Genomic DNA, 26,765 nt, shown 5'->3' on the forward strand with positions numbered 1-26,765 from the left:
GATTCACGTACTGGTAATACCTTGCTGCTAAAATTGGATTTTTTTTAAATAGACTCAAAGGACCATTTAAGTGCCAACATCTCTGTGAGAGATGGGCAAAATATCTGCTACAAATGCCAGCGTCATTTGTACATGAACTCAAATAAAAAATGTGAGAAAAAAATATTAATAATTACATTTCATATATAAGGTCATATACAGGTTATTATGATGAATAAAAATGTTTGGTACTTGTGTATTATCACGGCGCCTATTACGTAACTTGTCCTGGAGCTGTGATAATACACAATGCTTCATATCCCCACTATCCACGTCATACCGTGGAGTTAATGGTACTTGTGTAGTTTCACGGCGCCCGATATATCGGATGCGATCTCTGACAATATCGATGCGATCCGAAGTGATTTTTGACCTGTTCATAACCCCACTATACACTACGCATGGGGTTGATTTTATATAGTATGGCGAGCGCAGAAATCCACGTCCCCTAGCGGGGCTCGCCGCGGTTCGGGCTCAGTGGCTTGCTGCGCTCGACACACTATATAAAATCAACTCCATGCATAGTGGGGTTATGAACAGGTCAAAAGTCGCTTTGGATCACATCCGATATATCGGGTGCCGTGAAACTACACAAGTACCGAGTTAATTTTATAAAGTGTGGCGAGCGCAGCGAGGGAACGCGGATACACGTCCCCTGGCTCGGCTCCGGTGGCTCACTGCTCTCGCCACACTTTATACTAGGGGTATGACTTGGATAGTGGGGATAGGACGTTGTCATTGTGTGTGTGTGTGTTGTACTTAATAATTACCCTCCTCCGGGCCAGCCACCACGTCCATCACGTTCCACCGATGCACGCACACTCCCCGGCGGCAGTGTTCAGTCCCCCTCCTCCGGCACTCGCTGCGGAGAATGTACGCAATTAGCGTAGTGCCGCTGGGGGAGCAGGGAAACCATGTGATGCTCCTCCAGCGGCACTACGCTGAATTATGTACATTGTGCATTACGTACATTGCTGGCATCGGGGAGTAACTGCTGGAGGAGGGGGACTGAACGCTGTCGCCGGGGCGTGACCGTGCATCGGTGGAGTCAGCGGGGATCGTGATGGATGCGGTGGCCGGCCCGGAGGGTAAGAATAAAGCACAGCACACACACACATCACATTATCACGGCGCAGGCTATGCTGACAACGTACCTTAGGCTACGTTGAAAACGTAGCATAGCCGGGCGCCCTGATAATACACAAGTACCAAATGTCTCCTTGGCAATTTGGCCTATATTGACAATCACTTGGCACTCAAAGGGTTCATACACGAGCCAGTCTGATATTGCATGAATATGCCAATAGACTATGTAGTTGTTTCTCCATAACCATGTCATTTTATTTTTATTGTACTTCTTAAATAAATGTGTATTTTCTTTATCATATACCATCCATCATATATTCATTGTAGATATTAGCACTGGTTTCAGTATTTCCTCTATTTAAAATACAGTTTGTGTGCAACACTGCTAACACTAGTCCCATAATACCATGTTTAATAAGTAGGATATGCTGCCTTGAATAATAAAAATTATGAACTATGGGACATGCTCAAATGTCCACAAATTATTACGTCTTTCTCCAAATAGTGCAATGAACCAGAAAAACTAAACCCCCAATCTGGGAATACATTTATAACCTCTTCTCATCACGTTTTTCTACTTAATGAGATGAACTAAATTTCTTTTCTTGGCCACTGCTCAATATATTCTCCCTTTTTTTTTTTCTTATTGCCTCTTCATTTCCTTATTAATTGTTCTGAAGGATTACAGTACTACGGTTATCCAACCAATCAGATCCAAGCACTTATTATAGCAACAAATTCCGGCTATGCAGCCTAATATGGATGTTACATCCTGCTTTTGATTGCCTGTAGGGACATCTGACGCATTTCAGCCTACAACACAATCCTGTGCCTTTGCTTTTCAGATGTGTGAAGGTTATAGATTAGAATGTACAAGACTTAGCTAATGTTTTGTATTTTGCTTATTTTAATCATGGTTTCCCTCTGACAAGATGTATTGAGAATGGTTTTGGAACGGAGTGAATCATTTTTAAAATATATTTTTGTTTGAGGTAATTGTTCATATTGGCATTTGTTATGCGTGCCAGAGGCAGATCAGCCCATTTTACAGAGAAGATTTTATTGTCTGTTCATATATGATCTATGGTTTCTGGTAGAATGTGAGCGCTACATGGGATGTTTATGTAGACACAGTTTAAATTTGCTAATTTTGTTTTTAGTCACAGTTTTGGGTATTTCAAAAGGCAAAGAAAATGTGAAACAATCTTTTAGTAGTAGTGGAGGTAGAGACAGAGAAATATATGTTCCATTTTAAATGCTTTGTAAAGTAGTAACTGCACTCACTCATTTATTTCTGTCTCCTATTCTTTAGCAGCAAGTGACTCTCAGGCAGTGACATGACATACACCTAATTTCAGTGATTGGCTGATTCTGTTGTCATAGATACTAAACTCTGCTCTAAAGTGTCTATTGTTCCTATCTCTTTTATATGTTCTAAATTAATTGTAGTTTGTTGCATAGCGTAATTTGTTAGGCTCGGTTATGTTAAATCTTCTCAAAGTTATTGGTTAATTAAAGAATTATCATTATTGTAAATACTAGCAATATTTTATTATTTTGGCCAAATTATCCAATAACATTAGGAACCCAACGAAAATGTGCCAAGCAGTGAAAAGCGCATAGAAGCGGAACAGTGGAGATGATGCCCATAGCAACCAATCAGTTTTGATGTAGCATAAATGTATTCTATACAATTCATAGTTGCTGACTCTTAGGCAACCAGTTCGGCTCAGATGAAGTGCGGTGCGTTGGGTGTGCTGGACGCGCGTATGCTATTTTTAGCCACTGGCATTGTAGTGTGTGTGTGTGTGTGTGGCTACGATGATGTGATTCATCTGGAATCACGTCCTTTGCTGCCTAGACCATCCACTTTACTCATTAAGTGGGTGACCAGGAAGGTAGGATCCTCAGAAATCTGGAGACTTACTTGTCCTTCCAGGGATCCGTGGAAGGCCACCCAATTTTCGGGAGCCTCCTGGCATTCAGGGTGGGTAGGAAAGTGTGGTACAATTATGAGTAGAAGCTGATTCGTTGCCATGGACAACTTCTCCACAAGCTTCGTTCTCTTTACTCTGCTTCCTACATCTTCCCAAAATTCCAGCATTTCTTGCCAGGCATCCATCTCTGCTTAGTCTGGCTTTATAACATTATACCAATGCTTGTTTTCAGGCCTGTAACAGCTAATACGATCATGTGAAAGCTATGTGCAATTCCAAAAGTTCCCTTTGCCAGGCATTGGTGCCGTCCCTGATACTTATCTGTAATAGCTTTGGTGTGGATTATTAGGTTGACGGTCATTAGCGGACATGCTTCTGGCATGGTGCCTCGATATGCTCTGCATACTTTACCATTCCCAATTGTAGTCAACATGGGTCGTATAAACAAGTGACCAAGGTAAAAAAATCATGTTTACCATTGCCAACTTGACCTATTGCTTGTGTCAGTGACCTAGAATCCATACCATACCCCTGCCTAACAAGTATACGTGTTGAGAAATAAGTATGATTTCAGACCTGTAATTTGTTTACTTAAAACTGTCATTGTAAGAGAATTTGTGTTTTTGTAACAAAAATGTTAGGGCATGGCAAAGTGATAGTGTGTTTTCTAGCTGTATACCTCTCTGTGCATTTGTACAATGCTTCCATGCCTTTGATACCAGAGCTTGGAGAGACATTGTAAAGTGGCCTTGACCTGCAAAGCAAGTTTTCATGAGAACAAATGTCATTGCTGAATGAAAGTGTGAGACCCTGCTTTAAGAGCATATACATATTGAAACCTGTGGCAAATATGCTAATTATAATATTTTTACAATAAGGCTGTGTACACTATGCCATATGTCATTCCAGCAGCTGACGACCGACATATCAGATCAAGTATCTGTATGTACGATGTCGTTCACATCATATACACATCACATTCACAACATATCAAGTCTGTGTTGCAGCACAGCTGATGCTGATATATCTTGCAGATAGGTTGGCCACAAATGCCATGGAATATGACATCATGTATGTATGTATGTATGTATGTATGTGTGTGTGTGTGTGTGTGTGTGTGTGTAAGCATATTCAAGTGAGTCTGCTTGTATACATATAAGGTTGATGATTGATTAGAATGTATGCATAAGATTTTGTCCCTAAATCTTGCTATTCTTTAGATCCGCTGGCCAGGGGTGTGCCCAGTTTAAGAAATGTACGTAACTTCTAAAAGATATAATATACACTGTTTCAGATCATTTGTATGCTCTAGATAGTGAACAATAGAACACTAATTTGCTTATAAAGCAATAAGCGGATGGTGGTCAGCGCCCAGGGGATAGGGGTTTATGATCCACAGATGTAGAGAAAGGGTCTCGCATCCAAATAGGTCTAATATTTGGTGAACTGGAAAATTCCTGGTGTTTCCTTAGTTGTGATGTACCCCAAATGTTGATAAGAGGTGTGTCCACAGTAATTCAATAATGATGAATGCCTGCGTGTGCTTACCCTGTGGTTCAGACCCGTCTGCGTGGATATCCGCCTCCCACAATTCGAAAATATGCTGGTAGGTTAATTGGCTGCCAACAAAATTAACCGTAAAATGTCTGTGTGTACATGTAGAAGGGAATATAGATTGTAAGCTTTGTCTGTCAGACTCCTATAGCTGGTGATATGTAAAAATAAGCTGAGTGACGTGCCTGTGAAATTAAACATGGAGAAATCACTGCATTAGAATATTCTAAATGTGGCACTTTTTCAATAGATAATTATTTGTTCCATCTTTGCATACAATCCAGCTTTGTGTAAAGGTTGTGTGATCGTCGCAGATGCACAGAACAGCCAGCTCAGCCATTGACCTCTTTGTAGCTTCCCTGCTTAGTATCCTCCTGGATATTTGTATGGTCCAATTTCAACATTAGTGGGTAGCTTTTGCTCACAATAAGCTCTCATATTTACCACCTACTGAAATTGTCAACCCAACTACCCCCAGCCAAATAAAACTTTAACTCAAATACTAGTATAAATCTGTTTTATGTTAACACTTCAACAGCAGCTGTGAATTAAATAAAGCACTTATTTCTTATAGGCCGGAGGCTCAACAGAAAGCTCCAACAGCCCCTCCACTTCCTCCACCGCCTCCTCCACTACCAGAGCCAGCACCACCTGAGCCAGAGGAGGAAATTTTGGGATCTGATGATGAGGAACAAGAAGACCCTGCTGATTACTGTAAAGGTAAGAAAACTAAAATTGTATTTTTCCTTCAGCCTATGATGTTACACTTGGACCATGGGGTATTGCAGGTCCTCTGACCGGGCACCAAGGAGTTAAACTTCTGGAGTGCAGCTGGGAGAGCTCCTCCCCAATACCCATTTTGCCCCAGGCCAATCAGTTTTTTCTTTAGTGCCTCAGGAGAAGGGCATGTCTTTTGGTGCCTCAGGAGAAGGGCATGTTTTTAGGATCAGGGCTTTTCAGCCCTGATTTAAACTTTTTTTTTTTGTTTTTGAGGGGGGGGGGGGGGTTGGGTAAGTGCTATCCTGCCTCCCTACCCTACACTGTCCTGGTGTAAGGTTGTATATTCCCTTTCCTCACCTCATGGTCTTGGTTGTTGGGGTTAGATGCCTACTGTATATAGGGGTGAATTTTTTTAATACACCCTATTTTCTCACTAATGCTGTGTACACATGGGGGCGATAGGGGCTGAAATCGCTGGGATTATGGTCGCTGAGCGACCATATTGCCAGTGATTGGAGTGTGCACCAGCGATAAATCGCTGGGTGCGCGCTCCCGTTTTCAGCCCCTGAATGGTCGCTGGTCGGAGGAGCATGCTCCTCCGACCAGAGACATCCCCTGCCTCTTCACCCAGCAGTGTTTAAATTTTCATCTGCGACCAGAGATGGTCGCAGATGAAAATGGGACACGGGGCATTCTGATTGCTGAGCAATATATTGCCAGCGATCATATTGCCCCGTGTGTACGCACCTTTATTGGGGTTTTGTGCTCTTATAGTTAGTATACTGTTTCCTTAAATTTTATTACTACTGTGGTAGGCTCACAGATACTAGATTCACTTATTCATATTTGTTTATCCTAATTAGTGTAGGGCCTGTCATTACCCACTGTCCTATTTATAGGTCGGTGTGGTTTGTGTCTCTGTACAATATATTGGTGTCACCACTTCCAGGGGGCCTTCTCACAAGGGTAAAGGAACCTTTGCACTGCGTGCTTACACCTGCACTAGGTTCTCTTGCACTATCAGAGACCATGATGGCATTTGTGATCACTGTACGGATGCCCTGATTGGTCTTCTAATTTGGCACAAGCCATGCAAGATTTCATTGCCCAACAGGTGGCACCTAGACCATCACAGATGGTCTAGGTGCCCCTAGATCTGCCCCTATAACGGATGCGCTTTTGCCCCAGTCTGCTCCATAGCCAGCTTGGGTTCAGGGTTTGGCACAATCGGTACATGGTTTGGTGCAGGTTTCTTCAAATCTAAAGTTGAGGCATTAGTAAAAGTGGTTTGGGAAGTTCTGCATATAGGAGATTCAGACACCGTCCCTCCTTCACAAGTGCCTTTGTTTAAACGTAAGGAGGATGCCACAATTTTTCCCCCTTCTCCTCAGTTAGACGGATTTTTTTAAGGGGCGTGGAAACACCCTAATAAAAAGTTTCACCTTACCAGGCATTTTGCTGAATTCTATCCCATGGCAGAAAGGTATATTACAATTTGGCAGTCTCTGCCTCCTGTGGATGCACATATTGGGCATCACGGATGGTGTAATGGCTAGTATTACTGCCTCACAGCGCTGAGGTCATGGGTTCAATACCCACGATGACCCTAACTGTACGGAGTTTGTATATTCTCCCCATGTTTGCGTGGGTTTACTCCGGGTACACCGGTTTCCTCCCACAATCCTAAAATATACTGGTAAGTCAGTTGGCTTCCAACAAAATTAACCCTAGAATGTCTGTGTGCATGTGTACATGTGATTGGGAATATAGATTGTAAGCTCCACTGGGCCAGGGACTGATGTGAATGTTCAACTATACTCTGTAAAGCGCTGCGTCATATGTAGAGATGTGCATGTTCTGATTTACTCTGATTTACTCTGATTTCAAAGCAGGATCTTATTGGCTATCCCAAATCACATGACAGTTGATAGCCAATAAGATCCTGCTTTGAAATCAGAGTAAATCAGAACCTGCACATCTCTAGTCATATGTATGCGCTATATAAGAAAGTGTTAATAAATAAATATTGCGCAATTAAACTGTTCTTCCACCCTCCCCATACTTGATGTGACTTCCCTTCAGGAACCTACAAACAGAAAAATTGAACAATTCCTCAAGGGAATTTACTCAAATGCGGGGCTGACTATTCGCCCTGCTACCGCAGGGGCTTGGGTGTCTCTAGCCATTAATGGATGTCTGGATGCGCTAGCAGAAGGCCTAAGGGATGGTTCCCGCAGTTTAGAGCTTATGGTGTTTGTAGATAACATCCGTGAAGCAAACGCCTATCTTGGTGAGGCTACATTGGACTCTGGTACCTTCACATCTAAGATTTTTGCTGCTCCTGTCATGGCCAGGCATGCTTTATGGATCCGCTCTTGGCGTTCCAATTGTGAATCTAAGAAGGCATTGGAAGCTCTCTCCTTCTCTGGGGAGGTTCTGTTTGGTACTGAGCAAAATTGTTGTCTTTGCAGACGTTTGGGCGGTTACCACTTCTGACAATTGGATACTGGACATTGTTTTGAGGGGATACTCCCAGTCTTTCAGAGGGTGTTTCCCCACTCAATGTTTTTCTACTGGGCATCCTGCAGACACAGACAAGTCCTTGGCTCTGCACAAGGCGGTTCTCTCTCTCTCCTGACAGTAGGGGTCATAGAACCGGTCCGACACAGAGGATTTTATTCAAACCTTTTCCTTGTACACAAGACGGATGGTTCTTTTTGCTTTTTCCTGAACCTGTGGACTCTGACTTGTTTTCTTTGAGTCTCCAGGTTCAGAATGGAATCCTTGTGCTCCAAGGTGTTCAGAAAGAACGATTTTCTAGCATTGCTGGATGTACAGGATGCATACCTCCACATTCCAATTAGGAAGGATGTTAAAGTCCAGATACTCACAGGAAACGTAGCATACTAATTTCCATAATTAAGACCTAAAATATCAGAAGAGACGTTAGGCCCTCCTCGTCACTCATAATCTAGTTTCCGATAAAAACAATTCTCATACCATCGATGTTTTAGTCTCTAAATGATCTGCACATAATTAGCTATCAGATGACCGTTATTAGAATTTCATATCACATAGCAGACACATTTTATAGTCATTTTTAGTTATTAGTTGATTGATCACAGAACAGAGAGGTGTGGCTATTAAAAGGCTTTTACCAAGAAACTTTTCACCATTCAGAGAGACCAGCAAGGGGTGTGTCTGTAGACAGTGCTGCATGGAGAAACCAGTTTTTAAGACGATTGGACAGGATGTAACTACTCCTCCCACTTCTCCACCACACATCGGTTTAAAACACAAGGTAGAAACACAGCTCAGTTCAGTGTGTGCTTTTGGAGTTTGATGACCAGATATCGCAATTAAGTGTAACACACCAGGAAGGATTACCTAACATGGAGATTTGATAAGTATATATTGGACATGATCGTGTATAAGACTTTTGGTACTTGTTTCCTAGAACGGCGCCCACGATTTTGATCTTCGGCATCGCAAGGAAAAAAAATTGCTTCGGTCGCATCGCATGCGGCCAAAAAATCGCATGCGATGCAACCGACGCGATTACCGCGATTTTACATAGGGAACAATGTTAAATGGCCCAATTGACCCGATTTCACATAGAGAACAATGTTAAATGGCCCACAGACCCCAAATACCCACCCTGAAGTGTGAAATGGCCCCCCCAATTGTTAACGCCACCCCACGATCAACGTCAACCCGAAGCGTGGCGAGCGGCGGCGGTACGTGTCCTCCGACCTTTTCATACCCCCACTATCCACATCGGCGTGAAGTTGAGAATAGAAAGTGTGGCGAGCCCGAAGCGTGGCGAGGGGACGCGGATACCTTCACAGCTATACGCGTCCCCTCGCGGGGCTCGCTGCGCTCGATTCTCAGCTCCACGCCGACGTGGATAGTGGGGGTATGAAAAGGTCGGAGGACGCGTACCGCCAACCCTCATGGGCTCGCTGCGCTCGCCATGCTTTGGGTTGATGTTGATCGTGGGGTGGCGTTAACAATTGGGGGGGCCATTTCACACTTCAGGGTGGCTATTTGGGGTCTGTGGGCCATTTAACATTGTTCCCTATGTGAAATCGGGTGAATTGGGCCATTTAACATTGTTCCCTATGTAAAATCGGTAATCGCGTCGGTCGCATCGCATGCGTTTTTTTTGGCCGCATGCGATGCGACCGACGTGATTTACATTTTACCATGCATTTCTATTTATAATGGCATGCGATGTACATGCGATGCCCGTGATGGGCGCCGTTCTAGGAAACAAGTACCAGACTTTTTAAATATGGCAAATGGATTTTGTATTAGGAGCATTATACTATAAAGTGTTACCTGTGAGATAAAGGAAATATGTAATTTAGCTTTAATAATGGTTAGCCAGGGATAAGCTAATTTGCTATTGTTAGCATGATGTGTTTCAATAGCGGTGGCCGAATAGTGAGATGAATTGCAGCTTGGTGGTTTGCATGAATTAGCCTGTGAATGAATTGTCCAGTGATGCTACAGAGATAACATACTCTTATGGAACGGTTTTGATTAGGCATACTGTTACAACAGCAACTATTGATAGCTAGCCTTCATATGTTAGTATAATGGTTAAAATGGTGATTTTGAGGAATATGGCAGATAGTGTAGGTCTGTGATGTGCTGGAAGTGTTTACTATAGTATCTATGGATTCCTTTGTGTCAACATGTGTTTGGGCCTAGATTGTGGCTATGTTCGCATCCAAAAGGAAAGCACATTCTTTTGTCTGTTATATATAAAGGGGTGCTGTTATAACAGGGTTCCCTAGCCATGTGATGGATTTTGGTATAGCAAGGCCTTGGATTGTATAGTGCCATTTAGGTGCATTATTCAGAGAATACAGTATAGCTCAAAGATCAAATGTGCATGTTGTAAGTTTAACATGGTTGCTGAACGTGAGGGTTAAACGCAGTGTTGTAACAAGGTTGTGATTATAACATAATGCCGTTTGGTGGTAATTTGCTGTTTGCAATGAGATGCAGTAGAACTAGTGTAGCCCAGAAATATGAAAGTGGTTTAAGGTGAAACAGTGTAACTATATTGTGTATTGATGATTGGATGTGCAGTCAGTTTACTGTTATCATAGAATGTTATAATGTGTTGAATAATAGCATTGTATGAAAGGTCAGTGTGATATGGATTCCTTCTTGTAACCATGAGGTTAGGCCGTAATGGCCGACAGAGTGCTGTGTGTATTGTCTACCGCAAGATGGCCGACACCAGTTTCAGTGATGCTGCTGACTAGCCACGCCTCCAGCCCTGTACATACAAATACATAATAACATTGAGCTTACACCTTTCTATTAAGGATGCTGGTATTAAACGGTAATGATTGTAATATTGTTTTTTATCATAATGTGTAACCTTAAAGGCAGTTTATTCATCTACTTCCATAAATATTATTCATTGATCATATTTCTGGACATTTACTTATTAATCGTTGAATAGCGTCAAAAATGGTGCAGCCAGTTCGCATAATAAAGTATACTTTGCGTTAAATAAATAATCTGACTACCTTAAGGACCATCAGTGTTTTCTCAGATTTGCAATTCAACAACATCATTATCAGTTCTGGGCATTACCATTCGGCCTCTTTACTGCCCCATGTGTTTTAATGAAAGTGATTGCGGTCATGACTGCCCATCTGAGATTATAGTGAGTCCGGATTGTGCCTTTTCTAGACGCGCTCCTGCTGATGGCGGACTCCCAAACCACCCTTCAAAATCACATTCAGCTGACCCTGTCACTGCTCCAGGCCCATGGGTGGTTGATCAACTGGAAGAAGCCCAGTCTGGTTCATGCTCAATGAATGACTCACCTGGGAGCTTTGTTGTGTACATTCCGTGCCTTTTCAACTGGGAAGCTGATTTCTTGACCAGGAGTGGTCCCTCTACCTAGAAGTGTTTCATCAGTTAGGTCAATTTGGGGCCACCCCATCATACTACTATTTGCCCCCCGACACAACCACAAAATCCCATTTTACGTTTCACATGGTGTATCGTTTCCTCCAATTGCCCTGCTTCAGCATGTACTTCACATCTACCATAGGGTGTGGCGGACTTTTTTTTCATGGCGTTTAGCGTGTCACTTTTCACATCAACAATATTCCTTATCAAGACTATTGACTTTCTTACAAGCGGGACTGGATGCAGGTTATGTTAAGCATCCTTAAAGGTTCAAGTATCCGCTTTGTCTGTTTTATTCCCCCAAAAATTATTGCTCAATCTTTGGCAGTTCCTGCAAGGTGTGCTACACTTGCAGCATCCCTATGTTTCCCCAGTTCATCCTTGGGATTTAATTGTTCGTAAGGTTTTACAAAAGGCTCTGTTTGAGGCTCTGGCCAGTATTCAATGCTCCCAATTTTCCGTTTTTTTTTTTTTTTTTTTGGCGAATCTGGCTGTTTTCACTCCTTGCGGTGAATCTGTTTCACTGAAAAGGATTCACCCTATTCAATGTTCACTGTTCGCCGAAAGCAAACAGTGAATGCCGGCCAGTTCTCCGTTTCATGTTCGCTGCAAGTCGCTGGAGTATTTCAATGGGGTTTTCACTGGGATTCACCGAGAGTGTATTCAATGCTAGGATGGAGAACTGCTTTCTCCATGATTTTTGCCATGATTCGCCGTTTTGCATTCGACATCTTTTTTTAGGTAAACAGGAAAGTGATCTTTTGAAATAAAGGGTTTTGGAGGGGAAGTTTGGTGTCAAAAAATCAGATTTTTTTTTCTAAGAAGTGGCATGCTATTTGTAATCATGTGCTTAAAGCATATTAATATATATTTAATTTTGTTTTTACATTTTCTTTTATACACTTTAGCCAGCAGGGGGCCGGTAGCCGAGAGCAGCTCATTAATATTCATTCTGGGGGGGGGCTCTGCCAGTGTCCTGGCAGCCCTCCTCAGTGTCAGGCGCAGGCAGGGAGAATTCCATCTTCCTGCCTGCCGACTTCCCCCAGCTCCCTGCGGCATTCGCTGCAGGGGTTAAAATTCGCCACCAGGGGCTCGCTGCCCCTGACTAGTTGAATAGGGTGACACGGAGGGCTGGCAGCGAATGCTCCAGCCCTCCGAAACCCTGCGAATGTGCAGCGAATCCTAAACAGGATTCGCTGCACATTTCGTAAATGTGCATTGAATACTGCACTCTGTGGGAAGCCACTTTGCATTGGTTGACCTGGAACACTGTTTTTCTCCTAGCCATTGCTTTGGCTGATAGGGTTTCCAACCTGGATGCCTTGTCAGTTAAGGCACCTTTCCTAGTCTTTCATAATGACCGTGCAGTACTCCATACTCGTTTGGATTATCTCCCAAAGGGGGCTTCAGTTTCCTCATAAATCAGGAGATTGTTGTTCCGGCCAGTCTCAAAACAAACTATTGCATGATGGATCAGAACAGCCGTTTGTCAAGCCTATCTCCTCTCTGGTAAGCCAGTTCCGGTCTCCGTTAGAGCCCATTTTAGGTGGCAGGCCAAGTTGCTTCTGCGGCGCAGATTTGCAAATCCCCTATCTGGTATTCTGTGCATGAAGGCATGGTGGTACACTGGACGCCCACCCTTCGCTCTTCTTTGCAGAGTTTGTTACTTCTCTCTGTCTGGTCTTCGCCAAGATTTTTTGTGTATGGGTGTGTCTATGGGTCTGCTTCTCCTTTTCCTGTTTCTTTGGCTTTGTAAGTAATAGACTGACTGGCCTGGGGCAGGATGGGTATTGGGGAGGAGGAGCCTCTCTCAGGTGCATTCCAGAAATGTAACTCCTTGGTGCCTGGTCAGAGGACCTGCAAAACTCCATGGTCCCAGGTTAACACCGTGGCTTCAGAAAAACAGATTTAACAGGTAAGCCCAAAAATCCTGTTTTTATTGTCAAATTATGTCCACTTCTTTCCTGGTACTTATGGCTGTCCATCTTTTTCCCTTCAAACAATATTTTAAAGTTGTAGGAGGCAATTCAATTGTTACACAAGAAATTAGCTTGCGGGTTAAGTGCACAAGATCTATTCTATTAAATTCTCATACCTAACACTATTTTATTGCTAGAATGCTTGGAATTAGCCATGTTAGGGAGATTCACCCATGTCGAGTGACAGGAATGCCGTAACAGTACTGTGCCAGCCTTACCTAAGGAGGATTTTTATTATCGCACCTCAGGAGGGTGCAAGTAGAAGTCTGCAATAAATGCAGCTTAAGGTCTGGTCGCAGGAATTGATTCAATTCCTACATAAGTATATCACCCCTGGACGAGTATGGATCATAGGATAGACATGAACTAGGTCGACAAGCATTAGGTCAACCTAACTGAAGGCCGACCTGGGTTAGGTTGACAGGGTTATTATGTCGACATGGGGAAGGTCGACAGTCAAAAGATGGGGTTTTTCACTTTTTTTTGTCCCGAATTTTGACACTGTCAGCAGATGATGGCTCAAAAAAAAGTGGAAAACCCCATGTCAACCTAATGCTTGTGTCGATCTTCAGTCATGTCAACCTAATGCTTGTCGAGCTAGTGACCGTATCCCCCCATGACTATAATTTCTTTATGGAAGAACTACAGTAAATCGATCTCCATTACACATACAGTAATATAAATAAAACACCAAATGTTATTTCTCACTTAATATCATAGAACAGATAAAATACTCAGGTGTTGATTTTAGCTCTGACGCTTTTTTTTTTTTTTAAAGCCCCATACACACTATACGACAAAGGTAGACAATATGCACGATAATCATATTTTTAACGATATTATTATGCATATTGTTCAGTGTCTGTGTAAGTTGTACTTTTTTGTCTGTACATGCATTTATAACTAGGTGCATATTGTTCAATGTGTACGAATGGTAAAGATACATTTTTCACAAAACAAGATGTTCCGTAGTAAAGCAAACTCTTTATCATTTGAAATCATTCCGTGTGTCTATATCATTCATTCTGTAGCTCCGGGAGTTCAAGGGAAATAGTTAGCAATCTTGTTGTCCGCCTTTGTTGCATAGTGTGATGGTGTACAATACTGTAACTGTGGTTCCAAATGTCCACGTGTTTTAAAATTTGCAGCAGCTAGCACTGGTTTTGCTTATCCCATTGACCATGCATAATTTTTGGTCCTGGACCACTAGCCTGAGGTTACCCCTGCAAGATCCTCACACTGCCCCAGGTGCTTAGGCACACAGTTTGTGAACCACTGTCATAGACACTTTGCAGTAAACCACTATATGTAAGTTAACATAAACTCCTGATATTTTCGGGAAGGATATGATCCCATTTTTCTTGAATATGCTATAATGACTGTGGGCCTAATGCCAAATGAGGGTACTTGTGTAGTTTCATGGCGCCAGTAAATCGCATGCGATGCAATTTATTACCTGTTCATACCCCCACTATCCACTATGGCATGGAGTTGATTTTATATAGTGTGGCGAGCCCCACGAGGGGACACAGATTACTTGACATGTACTCCACGGCCCCTCGTGGGGCTCGCTGCGCTCGCCACACTATATAAAATCAACTCCATGCCGTAGTGGATAGTGGGAGTATGAACAGGTAAAAAATCGAATCGCATGCGATTTACTGGTGCCGTGAAACTACACAAGTACCCAAATGAGTACTCTGCAAGTTTGAGTAGTGTATCTTGGATAACCTATTTTTTACTCATGGCCTTCTCATGGCCACTGTAGTGGGTGCATACTAGTGTTCATTCTAGCACCCGCCATGTTTGAAGACCCATGCAGTTCCTCTTCCCTGCCTGGAATGTCGCTGTCTGAGTAGTGCTTCTAACACAGAGTGGTCTGTATATCAGCTCTGATATGCAAACCAGACCTGTGCTAGAAACACCACAGCAGACAGCGACACCACAGGCAGGGAAGAGGAACTGCATGGGTTTTCAAAGATGGCGGGTGCTAGAATGAACACTACATACTATACGCATATGCACCCAGGTAGATTTTCAATATTTTGACATTTAGGCCACTGTGTTTTGATAGACCGTGCAGGATGGAAGTTATTGCACATATGTAGTACAGCAAGGGCTAGTTTGCCCAAATGTGATCAGATGCAGACAGGGACAATGGTGACAAACACACAAAAAAAGCTGTATGTAGGAAGCCATGGCAAGTGCAAAAACAAAATAAATAAACAAACAAACAAACAAAAAACGTGGAAAATGTTGATCCCCAGCACTCAGCTAATGGGGAGTTATTTCTGCTGTATTAGAGATGATGTTGCAGTGTTTTGTAATGCTCAATATCAATATGGATTGACTACTAATGAAAATGTTTTTTTTCTAAAGACCAGATATTGGCCCTTATTCTGATCGGTGCGGCCGGAGCCGCATATGCGGCTCTGACCGCACCAGGCGAATCCCCGCCTTCCATACGGATCGCCACGGCCGTCCGTACGCGGCCATGTGGCGATCCGCATGAATGTGTACGGGGATACGCCTCCTCCATGGTGGGAGCAGCCCCTGCATTCGATGGTCGCCGAACATCGAATGCAGGGCCGCACGCTCCACCAGGTCCCGCAACACAAGACCACACGGACACTTGTCCGTGTGAAATCTTGTATTGGGGCGGGCAGCTGACATCCGGCGATGTCAGATGCCCGCCCTGTACCCACGCGTCATAGCCTCATTAGCATGCGTACGCCCCGCGTTTGCATGGGAACGCCCATGAAACGCGGGGCGTATGCATATGCAAATGAGGCTTCGTAGCCCCTCACGCCCCTATCCACCCCCTTTGCGGCGGACAAAATACGTGTACGGCGATTTCGGCTGCACATGCGCAGAGTGGCCTCTGCACATGCGCAGACCGAAAACATCGGCGGAACGGCCGCATGCGGCCGTTACCGCTTCAATCAGAATAAGGGCCATATTGTTACATTGCATATGTTTGCATTTGTTGCTTTGTGACAGGGGTAATTTAAATAAAACTTTATGTAGGGGCAATACAGACAATGTGCTGTTTTGACAGCATGTGAAAACATAGCATGTCATCACATAAGGCTTTCAGGGAAAATGCACACAACGGGGAAGATTTATTAAGCTCGGTGAAGTGATAAATTGTCTGGTTTTTATCACCGGCCAATCTGCTCTTACCTGTCATTTTTCAAACCAAGCCTGTAACTCCGTTAGGAGCTGATTGGCCAGTGATAAAAACCAGACACTTTATCACTTGACCGAGCTTAATAAATCTGCCCCTAAAATCCTAATGTATGTATGCACTGCACATCACCTGTACCTCGTGCCATTACACACAGGCCCTGATTCTGGTTGGCAAGCACCATGGAAACTATGCAAGTCTCATAAGGCTCCTGCACATGCGCATAAGTGAATATGCACATGCGCAGGGCTTCAACATCGGTCCCCCGTGCAAAATCAGAATGAGGGCCACAATGCATATTGCTTCTAATTGAATTGATCTCCTTGGAGCACATTTTTGGCTAACAGTATTTGCCCATATATGTCTGTGTCAACAGATTGGGAAAAATGTATTGAATGTGTGATGGTTCTCTTAAACAACTGTTTGAAAAATAACTTGATAATAATGGACATCTGTTGTTACCTGAAACATAAAAGCCACTTCCTCTGTGCGGATTATCATTATAACCTAGCAAACGGTTTCTGTCCTTTTTTTTTGTTGTTGTTTGCAGATAAGCATAACAAATAAACTCTCGAATCCTGGCAAATCTGCACCTCTCCCTTGTGCAACCTTCTGTTACAATCATCCAGATTGCCCCATAGTAAAATTAAATTAATCAAGCTTGTTGGAAAGCGAATGAATGATAAATGTTACTACTTCCACATTTTGATCCAGTACTTGTTTTCTCAGTCAGATACTTGGTATCTGATCACTTGCATTTCTGGCCATGATTGTATTGTTTAACTTATCACAAGAATTATGCACTGTACATTAGTCCCTGTTTTGTAAACTGTTACAAAAGGGCCAATCCTGCCATTTCACAGTATAGTAATGGATATGATTTATGTGCAGTAATTTCCAAGTACCAGTCATAGCAGATCATCATAATCTCCTCCAAGTCAATAGTGGTAATATATGTTTCAAGTTGATAGTATAAAATAAAAAAGGTTATTCAAATTCTAAGCATGATAAATGTACAGTTATATACACTGGGCAGAAAGATGGACAGGAATCCTGAATATACAGAACAAGGCAAACAGAGTGTGCATTGTTTAGTGCTTGGCTGCACTTTGTTGAAACATATCCTTAACGAGGAACAGTATGCACTTGTTCTTAAAGGCCAACTTTTTATGTGTTCTTTACTCTTTAAACATGGGTTGTTGTCCTTTACGTTATTGATTTTAAATTACCACAATAATCATTTTAAGTTTTTTTTTATTGAAGCAATGTAATACAGGTATCTGGTCAATAGGTCGACAGTCACTATGTCGACCACTGTTGGTGGACAGGAAATAGGTTGACACATGAAAAAGGTTGACATTACCAAATGTTGACATTCTAATTGTCGACAAATGAAAAGGTCCGACTTGAGTTTGTCACGGTTTTTTTTTCTTCTTGTTCTTACTTCTCCAGCCATGTCGGCATAGAATGAGATTATAATAATATGCCAAATATAGCAATGCACTGAGCCCGAAGTATGGTGAGCGAAGCATTATACTAATTGGTGGTCCATGTCAACATATGCTGACATAGATGAAAGAACCCTGTTATCAACTTATGTCAACCTTTTGCTTGTGTCAACCTTTTGTCCATGTTGAACTATTGCTTTTTTATCATGCCAACCTTTTGCTTGTTGACCAGTATTGGTCAACCTATTGACTGAGGACCTAATCATACACCTGTAATACAATGTGGTACTGAACATGTCTGCAACGATAAGATACACTAAAACAGGCATGTCCAAACTGTGGCCCTTCAGCTGTTGTGAAACTACACATCCCAGCATGCCTTGCCATAGTTTCAGAATGACCTAATAGCAAAACTGGGGCAAGGCATGATGGGACTTGTAGTTTCACAACAGTTGGAAGGCCATACTTTGGACATGCCGGCACTAAAAAAAAGATAAATATTACATATTGATAATTTATGGACACAAGTCAATTTTTGTTTTAATATTTTACAGCAGTTAGCACAGCTAAGGCCTAAATGAAGTAATGTTGTTACAGAGGTGATCTGTTGAATGCTATTTATCTACACACCATCACAGGCACTTCTGCTTCATAGCTGTATGAGGAAGTAATAGTTTCCCAATAGTAAATAAGAAAAAAAAAAAGCTGTATAGATAGACAGACATCCCATTAATGTACGTTTGAACAGTTACTTTAATTATACCCCGTTTCGTTTATGGTGTAGGCCAACTGGCATGGTCACATGACACATGACATGACCAGTCAGAAAGGTCTTCTGACAGCTGCCAATCTCAAATGGACATCCTGTGCCCCTTACACCAATAGCTCCATGCCCATTGTGTACCATTTACTGTGATCAGACATCCTCACCACCACCTAGCTCTGCTAACAGCCATCACTCTGCACGCAATGTGTCTTGATCACTGGGACACAGTGATCGGGCACTTCAAAGACCACCTACTCCCATCAGCCGCAGTGTGAGCATGGCTTTGCCCTCATTGTCTCAAACTTTCTGGGCCACAGTGATTAGGTATCCCAAAAATTGCCACCCACTCTCGGCAGCCACTCTCCCAGAGGTAACTGCAGCAGTAAGATAATAATAATAATAATAATAATAATAATAATTCCTTTGGGGATATTTTTTGGGGAAGAACTCCTAGCAAGTCAAGTGGTTAAAATATAATAAAGAAAAAGAGAATACTCGGTACTTGTGTAGTTTCACGGCGCCGCGGCGCGCACACTCTGTCTCTGAAACTTGGCAGCCTGCCAGAGGCTCGCGTGCCGCTCTAGCTATAGCTATAATGTAATGTAATATAGCGCTGCGCGTGCCTGTAATGTAATGAAATGTACCGTGTAAACAGGACACAAACGGGGCTTCTAAACCGCACACCGCTACCAAAGGGGGTGTCCCCAATGTAACATTTTAAGGGGCTTTTAGACGCTCCCTCCCGGCACTTCGCGCACACAGTCTGCTGCTTAGCCCCGCGCGGACAGCGTAACGTAGTCAGTCAGAGCGCTACGCAGCTAGCGTAATCAGTAGTAGCACTGTGTGAGAGACGGAGGTCTATGATGGCAGTGGCAAACCTGACTATGGCGATGGAGCATCTGACGCTGTTCAGTCTGCCGCAGACGGAAGAGGAGGCGGTGGCTTTCCTGCAGGCCCGCCAGTTCCTGCCACATACCCAGACCTGCCCCAATGGCCACCCCATGAGGCTCAGCGTGAAAGAGCTGCCGCAAGAAGGTGAGCGTGAGGTCCGCGCAGTGGTTCCGGGGGTCTCACCTCAGCTTCGTGACCCTGATCCGCTTCCTGTATTGCTGGGCAGAAGAGCTGACCAGCATTAAGTTCTGTGATCGGCAGCTGAACATTTCACAAAAAACTGCCGTGCAGTATAATAATCTGATGAGGGAGGCCTACACGGTGGACCTGCTGGCGCAGCCTCGGCTGCGGATCGGAGTCCCGGGTCACATCGTGGAGGTGGACGAGAGCCTCTATGTCAAGAGGAAGAGCAACGTGGGACGGCTCTTGCCCCAGCAGTGGGTGTTCGGGGGCATCTCCAGGGAGACCGGGCAGTGCTTCATGACTGCGGTGGAGCGGCGGGATGCGGCCACCCTGATGGCTGCCATTGAGGCCCATGTTGAACCGGGCACCACCGTCTACACGGACTGTTGGAGGGCCTACAACACCCAGCAGCTCGAGGAGGCTGGTTACCTGCATGGCAAGGTCAACCATAAATATAATTTTGTTGACCCGGACACTGGGGTGCACACCCAAACCATAGAGCGCCTGTGGGGCAGTTGCAAGTGGCGCAATAAGCGCCAAAGGGGGACCGCGCGCCATCACCTGGATTCCTACCTCCAGGAGTTTATGTGGAGGCAGAGTTTAGGCGCCCAGGACCCCTTCCAACGCATCCTGCATGCTTTGACCCTGCTCCCCCTGGTCGAGAAGGACGATGAGAGCGCCGAGCCGGCCGACTCCTCTGCAAGTTCTGGCGGTGACGACGCACAAGCTCCTTCCTGTTCCACTGACCAATCATGACTTTTTAATTAATATTGGACTGTTCTTTACGCTGATTACCTACATGTTCTTTGAATCATTTATATCCTCAAGTTCTCATCAAGTTAAATTTCAACAAAAAAAAAATTTAACAGTTGCCAAAAATGTCGTCATTACTGTCTCAGGTGTGTGAGTGTGCAGGTGTGAATGTGTTCCTGAAACAGCACCACTATCCACGCCAACCCGAAGCGTGGCGAGCGGCGGCGGTACGCATCCTACGACCTTTTCATACCCCCACTATCCACGTCGGCATGGAGTTGAGAATAGAAAGTGTGGCAGGTATACGAAGTCCCCTCGCGGGCTTCACAGGTGTCCGCGTCCCCTCGGGGGGCTCGCCACATTTCAGGCTCGGTGGCTCGCTGCGCTCGCCACACTTTCTATTCTCAACTCCACGCCGACGGGGATAGTGGGGGTATGAAAAGATCGTAAGACGCGTACCACCGCCCCTCGTGGGGCTCGCCACGCTTCGGGTTGGCGTGGATAGTGGGATTTACAAGGTCGACAGCTGTTGCGTCAACTAGTGCCACTGTGGACAGGTTTAAATAGTGTACCCCTAGACCCAACTAAATTTAGATGCTTTAGCGTCTAAATTTAGATGTACCCCTAGTCCCAACTAAATTCAGAGGCTTTAGCGCCTAAGTCCAGAAACCCCGGCTTCTTAGCGGCTAGCGGGTAGTCCGGTTTTCAGACGTTTTTGCGTTTAAATTTAGCTTCTGCATGGGGGACACGACACCTTCGTAGCGGCTAGCAGGTAGTCGGGTTTCAGACGCTTTATCGTCTGAATCCTGACTCCCCCTTCTTAGCGGCTTGCAGGTAGTCCGGTTTTCAGATGCTTTTGTGTCTAAATTTAGCGTCTGCATTGGGGACTCCCCCTTTGGTAGCGGTGTGCCAGGGGGTGCCCGGTGTGTCCACTTTTTACATGCCCCCGTTGTCAGCGGTGCCCAGGCGCTGCCTATTTCACTGTGGAACTACAAGTCCCACAGTGACCTGTCAGTGCCTGGGCAGCGCGCTACTGCTGCAGCTTCCCGGCGCTACGCTGTTAACATAGCTGTCAATACGTAGCTTACAGCTAGAGTGGCACGAGCACAGTCAGGCAGAGCTAGAGTGGCACGCGCACAGTTAAACAGAGCCTCTGGCAGGCTGCCAAGTTTCAGAGACCGAGTGTGCGCGCGGCGGCGGCGCCGTGAAACTACACAAGTACCGAATACTCAATCAGCAGTCACACATTGCTTAAGTGGTATACCCCTGTGCAAGAAAGAAATGTATGCAAAAACAAAAATATTGTTTTTCAATTGAGATGTCAAATCCTACTCAAATTTAAATTGATGGGCATGTCAAATGTAGAGGCATCAGATGAAAATGTGAAACCTTACAGGTTCCTCTAGAAAGAGCTATGTGGTATGGTTATGTATATTAAACTGTATCCATATTCTGTTGACACCCCCCCCCCCCCCCACACACACACACACACACACACACACACACACACACACACACACACACACACACAAAACAGTCAAAAGTATCTTGATTAAATACACATCCTTTTTTATCCATTTACTTTTCACCTTATTTTTAAATGGATCAAGTATAATCCAAAATGAAGCTGGACTTGCCCCCAAAGGTTCATTTAAACTGGCCTTATTTACAGATCACACTGGCCTTAGCTCTGATTAGTTAGAAACAGTGTCTTCAACTTGATCAGAGAAAAGCCAGTGTTTTTGTAATTATCTAAAATCATTTTGTTACCTTCCCAAAGTGCAGGGTTAGGGGGTTGTTATGGTTTGGTTGTGGGTTTTAGGCTTATGCCCCTTTCCCACTGCAGGTCATAAACGGTATATTGCCGTTTTTTCCCCTTTCTAAACATTTAAGGCTGCAGTGGGAAAGCGCCAGAGTTGATTTACCGGTTAAAGATACACGTTTCAAAGCCGTGTTTTAGGCAGTGGGAATGCCTCTTAAACGGTATTTAAGATCCTACACTAGTTTTCCCCCTCCCCTGGTACCTGTCCTGCCCCCCCTACCCCCCCCCCCGTACCTGCCAGCTGGTACCCTTGCGTACCCCCCTCCCCTGATACCTTGCAGCTGGTACCTTGCATCCGGGCAGCATGGTAGGCAGCTGGCATTGAAGTGCTCCTAGTCGGCAGGTCCCAGACTGATTGTGCACCAGCCTCCTACTGCATGATGCTTTCAGCAGACAGCGGGGGCACTGGGGATCCGGGCAGCGCGGTCCGTGCTCAGGAGGAGGAAGCGGAGGAAGGTCCATTAGGAGATTGTCATTTCATCGGTGGGGTCCCTGCCGCGAATGGGAAATAGCGGGCCAGAAAATTACATATGTGCATACCTAATGAGCTACTAATTAAATATGCGCATATTTAATAAATGGCTCCGCTATTTCCCATTCGCGGCAGGGACCCCCGCCGATGAAATGACGATCTCCTAATGGACCTTCCTCAGCGTCCTCCTCCTGCTGCCCGGATCCCCAGTGCCCCCGCTGTCTGTGCACCAGCTTCCTCCTGCATGATGCTTTCAGCAATCAGTCTGGGACCTGCCGACTAGGAGCGCTTCAATGCCCGCTGCCTACCCTGCCTACCATGCTGCCTCGCTGCCCGGATGCAAGGTACTAGCTGCAAGGTACCAGGGGAGGGGGGGGTACCAGGGCATGGGGGGAAGGGAGGGTACCAGCTGGCAGGTGGGGGGGGCGGCAGGACAGGTACCAGGGGACACGAGGGGTTTAAACGGCATTACTGCAATGTGAATGGTACTTAAACGGTGTTTAAAACGGTAATCTACTGCAATGTGAAAGCTAATACCGTTTTAATTACCATTTAAAAATACCGGTTCTTTAAACGGCTTGGCAGTGGGAAAGCAGCATTGGGCTGCAGGTACAGAAGAAAAGCTCTGAACCTACCACAGACATTGAGCATTCCCGCAGTGTAACTACCCCCTGTAGCCAAACTCCAAACCCTCACCCTGGTGGCAGACTCCAAACCCCTTTACCCTGGTGGCAGATGTATCCAGCCTAAAGGGGTGCCATATAATTGTATTCATATATGTATAAAATATTGTTTCATTGATCATATACATGTTCAGATTTTATCTATAAAGAATAATTCTTCATCCATTTATTTCCAATTGTTTATTCAGTATTTAAAGGTTTTTTTTTCTGTTTACTTTTTTGTCTAAAGGTGGCTACCATCCTGTGAAGATTGGAGATCTATTTAATGGTCGATACCATGTTATTAGGAAGCTAGGATGGGGCCATTTTTCCACAGTATGGCTCTGCTGGGACATGCAGTAAGATTTTCTCTTTATAATCTTGTATAATAACATTGCATCACCATTTTATTGAAACTGTGTATATGCATGTAAGTGAAATACTAGGGTATACCTTAGACCAGAGGTTCTCAAACGTGGTCCTCAAGGCACCCCAACGGTCCAGGCTTTAGGTATATCCATGGCTCAGCACAGATGGTTAAATCAGACTGACTGAGTTACTAATTAAGTCACCTGTGGCCAAGCATGGATATACTTAATACCTGGACCGTTGGGGTGCCTTGAGGACTGCGTTTGGGAACCTAGACTGTTTTTTATGTATTATTCATAATACCTGCATACAAAATGTAGTTTTATTTATTTATCTATCAACAGTTTATTTTATTGCACAGCATGTTCCGTTGCGCTTTACATAGGAGGGTGCCAAGCTTAGTGTTCCCTATTTAGTAAATTCCCACGTATTACCTGCAGTCCTTTTCTTGCATTTCACAAATTGTTGAAACATCCCATCTTTTTAATACACTTAACCCTTTGAGTGCCAACATCTCTTTGAGAGATGTTCAACATATCTGGTAAAAATGCCAGCGGCAGTCACATTTGATATATAAATTCTACAAAATGTGTATTAAAAAATAAATAAAATTGTTATTATATAAGGTAACCATTACAAGTCATTACGATGAATAAAAATGTTTTCTTGGCAATTCTCACACCTATTTTGACAAATTTACTCAAAGGGTTAATACAGTCATTGATTCTTATACTTTGAAGGTCTGTAAAGAATTCCTACAAATGTTTGTTTCATCCATCCATCCACTTTCACATCTCTATATGAACTTTCTCTTTAATTTAGGGCATAACAATCCTTGAGGATTGGTAACTGCTATATTGAGAGCCCGTAGACCTACTAGGAATAAATACAGCAACATTACATTTATCTGTGTAACTGCACACATTTTTTTATGCTTATTCCTTTATATTATTAAAGACCATATTATGTTTTGTATGAAATGTGTAACATTTATCATTTATTTCTAGAGGGAAGAGATTTGTTGCAATGAAGGTAGTAAAAAGTGCTCAGCACTATACAGAGACTGCTTTGGATGAAATAAAGCTGCTCAGATGTGTAAGTTTATGCGTGTAAAATGTGAAATACATTATTTCATGAAACCTGCAAACTGAATTTCTTCAACATTGTCGCTCAAATACTGTAGCTTCAGAGAAGAAAATAATAGCTAAAAGTATAAATGGTGAAGGAAAGCTATTGCTTTTATTTCAGGTAAAGTGTTTATTTTTATTTTTTAAATTACAATTATTATTTTATTACAAATTTTTTTAACCCATTCATTGTGGCACTTGTCATCCACATATACTTTAAAGGAATAATTCAGTTAGCCACTGGTTTTACCCCACAGCTATTTGATCATGCCAACCAATTTCAGTTGGCTGCAGTATCGCCAGAAGGTAGGACTTTTCTTGGTACTCTTTACTTAGAAGGGCGCCCACGATTTTGATCGTGGGCATCGTTAGTAAAAAATCTCGGGCATCTCGGGCATTGAATGCACTAAAAAATCGGGTGCGATCAACCGACGAGATGCCCGATTTTTCCATAGGAAACAATGTTAAATGGGCCACAGAGGCCAAATAGGCACCCTGAAGTGTATAATGGCCACCCGAATTGTTAACGCCACCCCACGATCAACGTCAACCCGATGCGTGGCGAGCGCAGCGAGCCCGCAAGGGGCGGCGGTACGCGTCCTACGACCTTTTCATACCCCCACTATCCACGTCGGCGTGGAGTTGAGAATAGAAAGTGTGGCGAGCCACCGAGCCCGAAGCGTGGCGAGCGCAGCGAGCCCCGCGAGGGTACGCGGACAGCTGTGAAGCCCGCGAGGGGACGCGGATACCTGTGAAGGTATCCGCGTCCCCTCGCGGGGCTCGCTGCGCTCGCCACACTTTCTATTCTCAACTCCATGCCGACGTGGATAGTGGGGGTATGAAAAGGTCGTAGGACGCGTACCGCCGCCCCTCGCGGGCTCGCTGCGCTCGCCACGCTTCGGGTTGATGTTGATCGTGGGGTGGCGTTAACAATTCGGGTGCCCATTATTCACTTCAGGGTGCCTATTTGGCCTCTGTGGCCCATTTAACATTGTTTCCTATGGAAAAATTGGGTCAATTGAGGCATTGAACAGGAAAATCGGGTCAATTGAGACATTTAACATTGTTCCCTATGGGAAATCTCGGGCATCTCGTCTGTCGCATCGCACCTGATTTTTTAGTGCATTCAATGCCCGAGATGGCCGAGATGGGCGCCCTTCTAAGTAAAGAGTACCCTTTTCTTTATGTTCTCAGGAGGTGTGAGCAATATCAGCTGGTTTCTCCACATTAACCTTTGGTTTATTGCAGAATTCTTGTTTAATTGAGCTATTCCCTGCACAGAGCAATCAATTAGCTGTAAAGTAAACCCGGTGACTAATTGAATCCCCCCCGCACCCTAACCGGGGAGTAGGTTCTGGGTACTGACATTGGTGATCGGTTTTGTAAAAGAAAAAAAAACAGATAACCTACTTCTCTAATTGCTGCCCAGACCTCTGTTCTTGTTTCGGTGGAGATAATAGTAACTATTCATATATAGGCATTATCTTAACATTGGACTCATTGGTAACAGAGTTTGATGAGTTACAGGAGTCTCAACAGAGAGAAATTGTATAGGAAATGCGTACAGAAAGGCCAGATAAAGGGTGATATGAAGTGACACGTTCCCTGCAGTACAAATACAGCATTCACTCTAGATAAGCCTCATTTAGAACATAACTAAAAGGGTGGTATATTCGAAATATTGTTCTCAACTATGCTAGTAATATTGAACAGCATCGCCTAAACCTGTTTTGTGTAAATGTTACTATAAATGGCATTTTAAATAGAAGAATATAGAAACACAAAAATTGGTGGATGTTGCGGCCATTGGCTTGGCTTGGCTTCAGTGGT

The 26,765-nt window shown here is 44.0% G+C and overlaps 1 protein-coding gene across 10 annotated transcripts in view; it reads left to right on the forward strand.

The window, feature by feature from the left end:
* The window catches only part of SRPK2 (SRSF protein kinase 2), a 151,757-nt gene that overhangs the window by 77,457 nt on the left and 47,535 nt on the right, over positions 1 to 26,765 (forward strand). For all 10 annotated transcript variants that reach the window (XM_083183002.1, XM_083182996.1, XM_083183000.1 and 7 more), the window contains 3 exons: positions 5,191 to 5,336; positions 23,690 to 23,798; positions 24,816 to 24,903. In XM_083183002.1, the coding sequence (XP_083039128.1) occupies positions 5,191 to 5,336; positions 23,690 to 23,798; positions 24,816 to 24,903 (343 nt within the window). The remainder of the gene's footprint in view (positions 1 to 5,190; positions 5,337 to 23,689; positions 23,799 to 24,815; positions 24,904 to 26,765) is intronic.

This window comes from Crinia signifera, chromosome 4, assembly GCF_055691185.1.
Source record: "Crinia signifera chromosome 4, ASM5569118v1, whole genome shotgun sequence".
Lineage (NCBI taxonomy): Eukaryota > Metazoa > Chordata > Amphibia > Anura > Myobatrachidae > Crinia > Crinia signifera.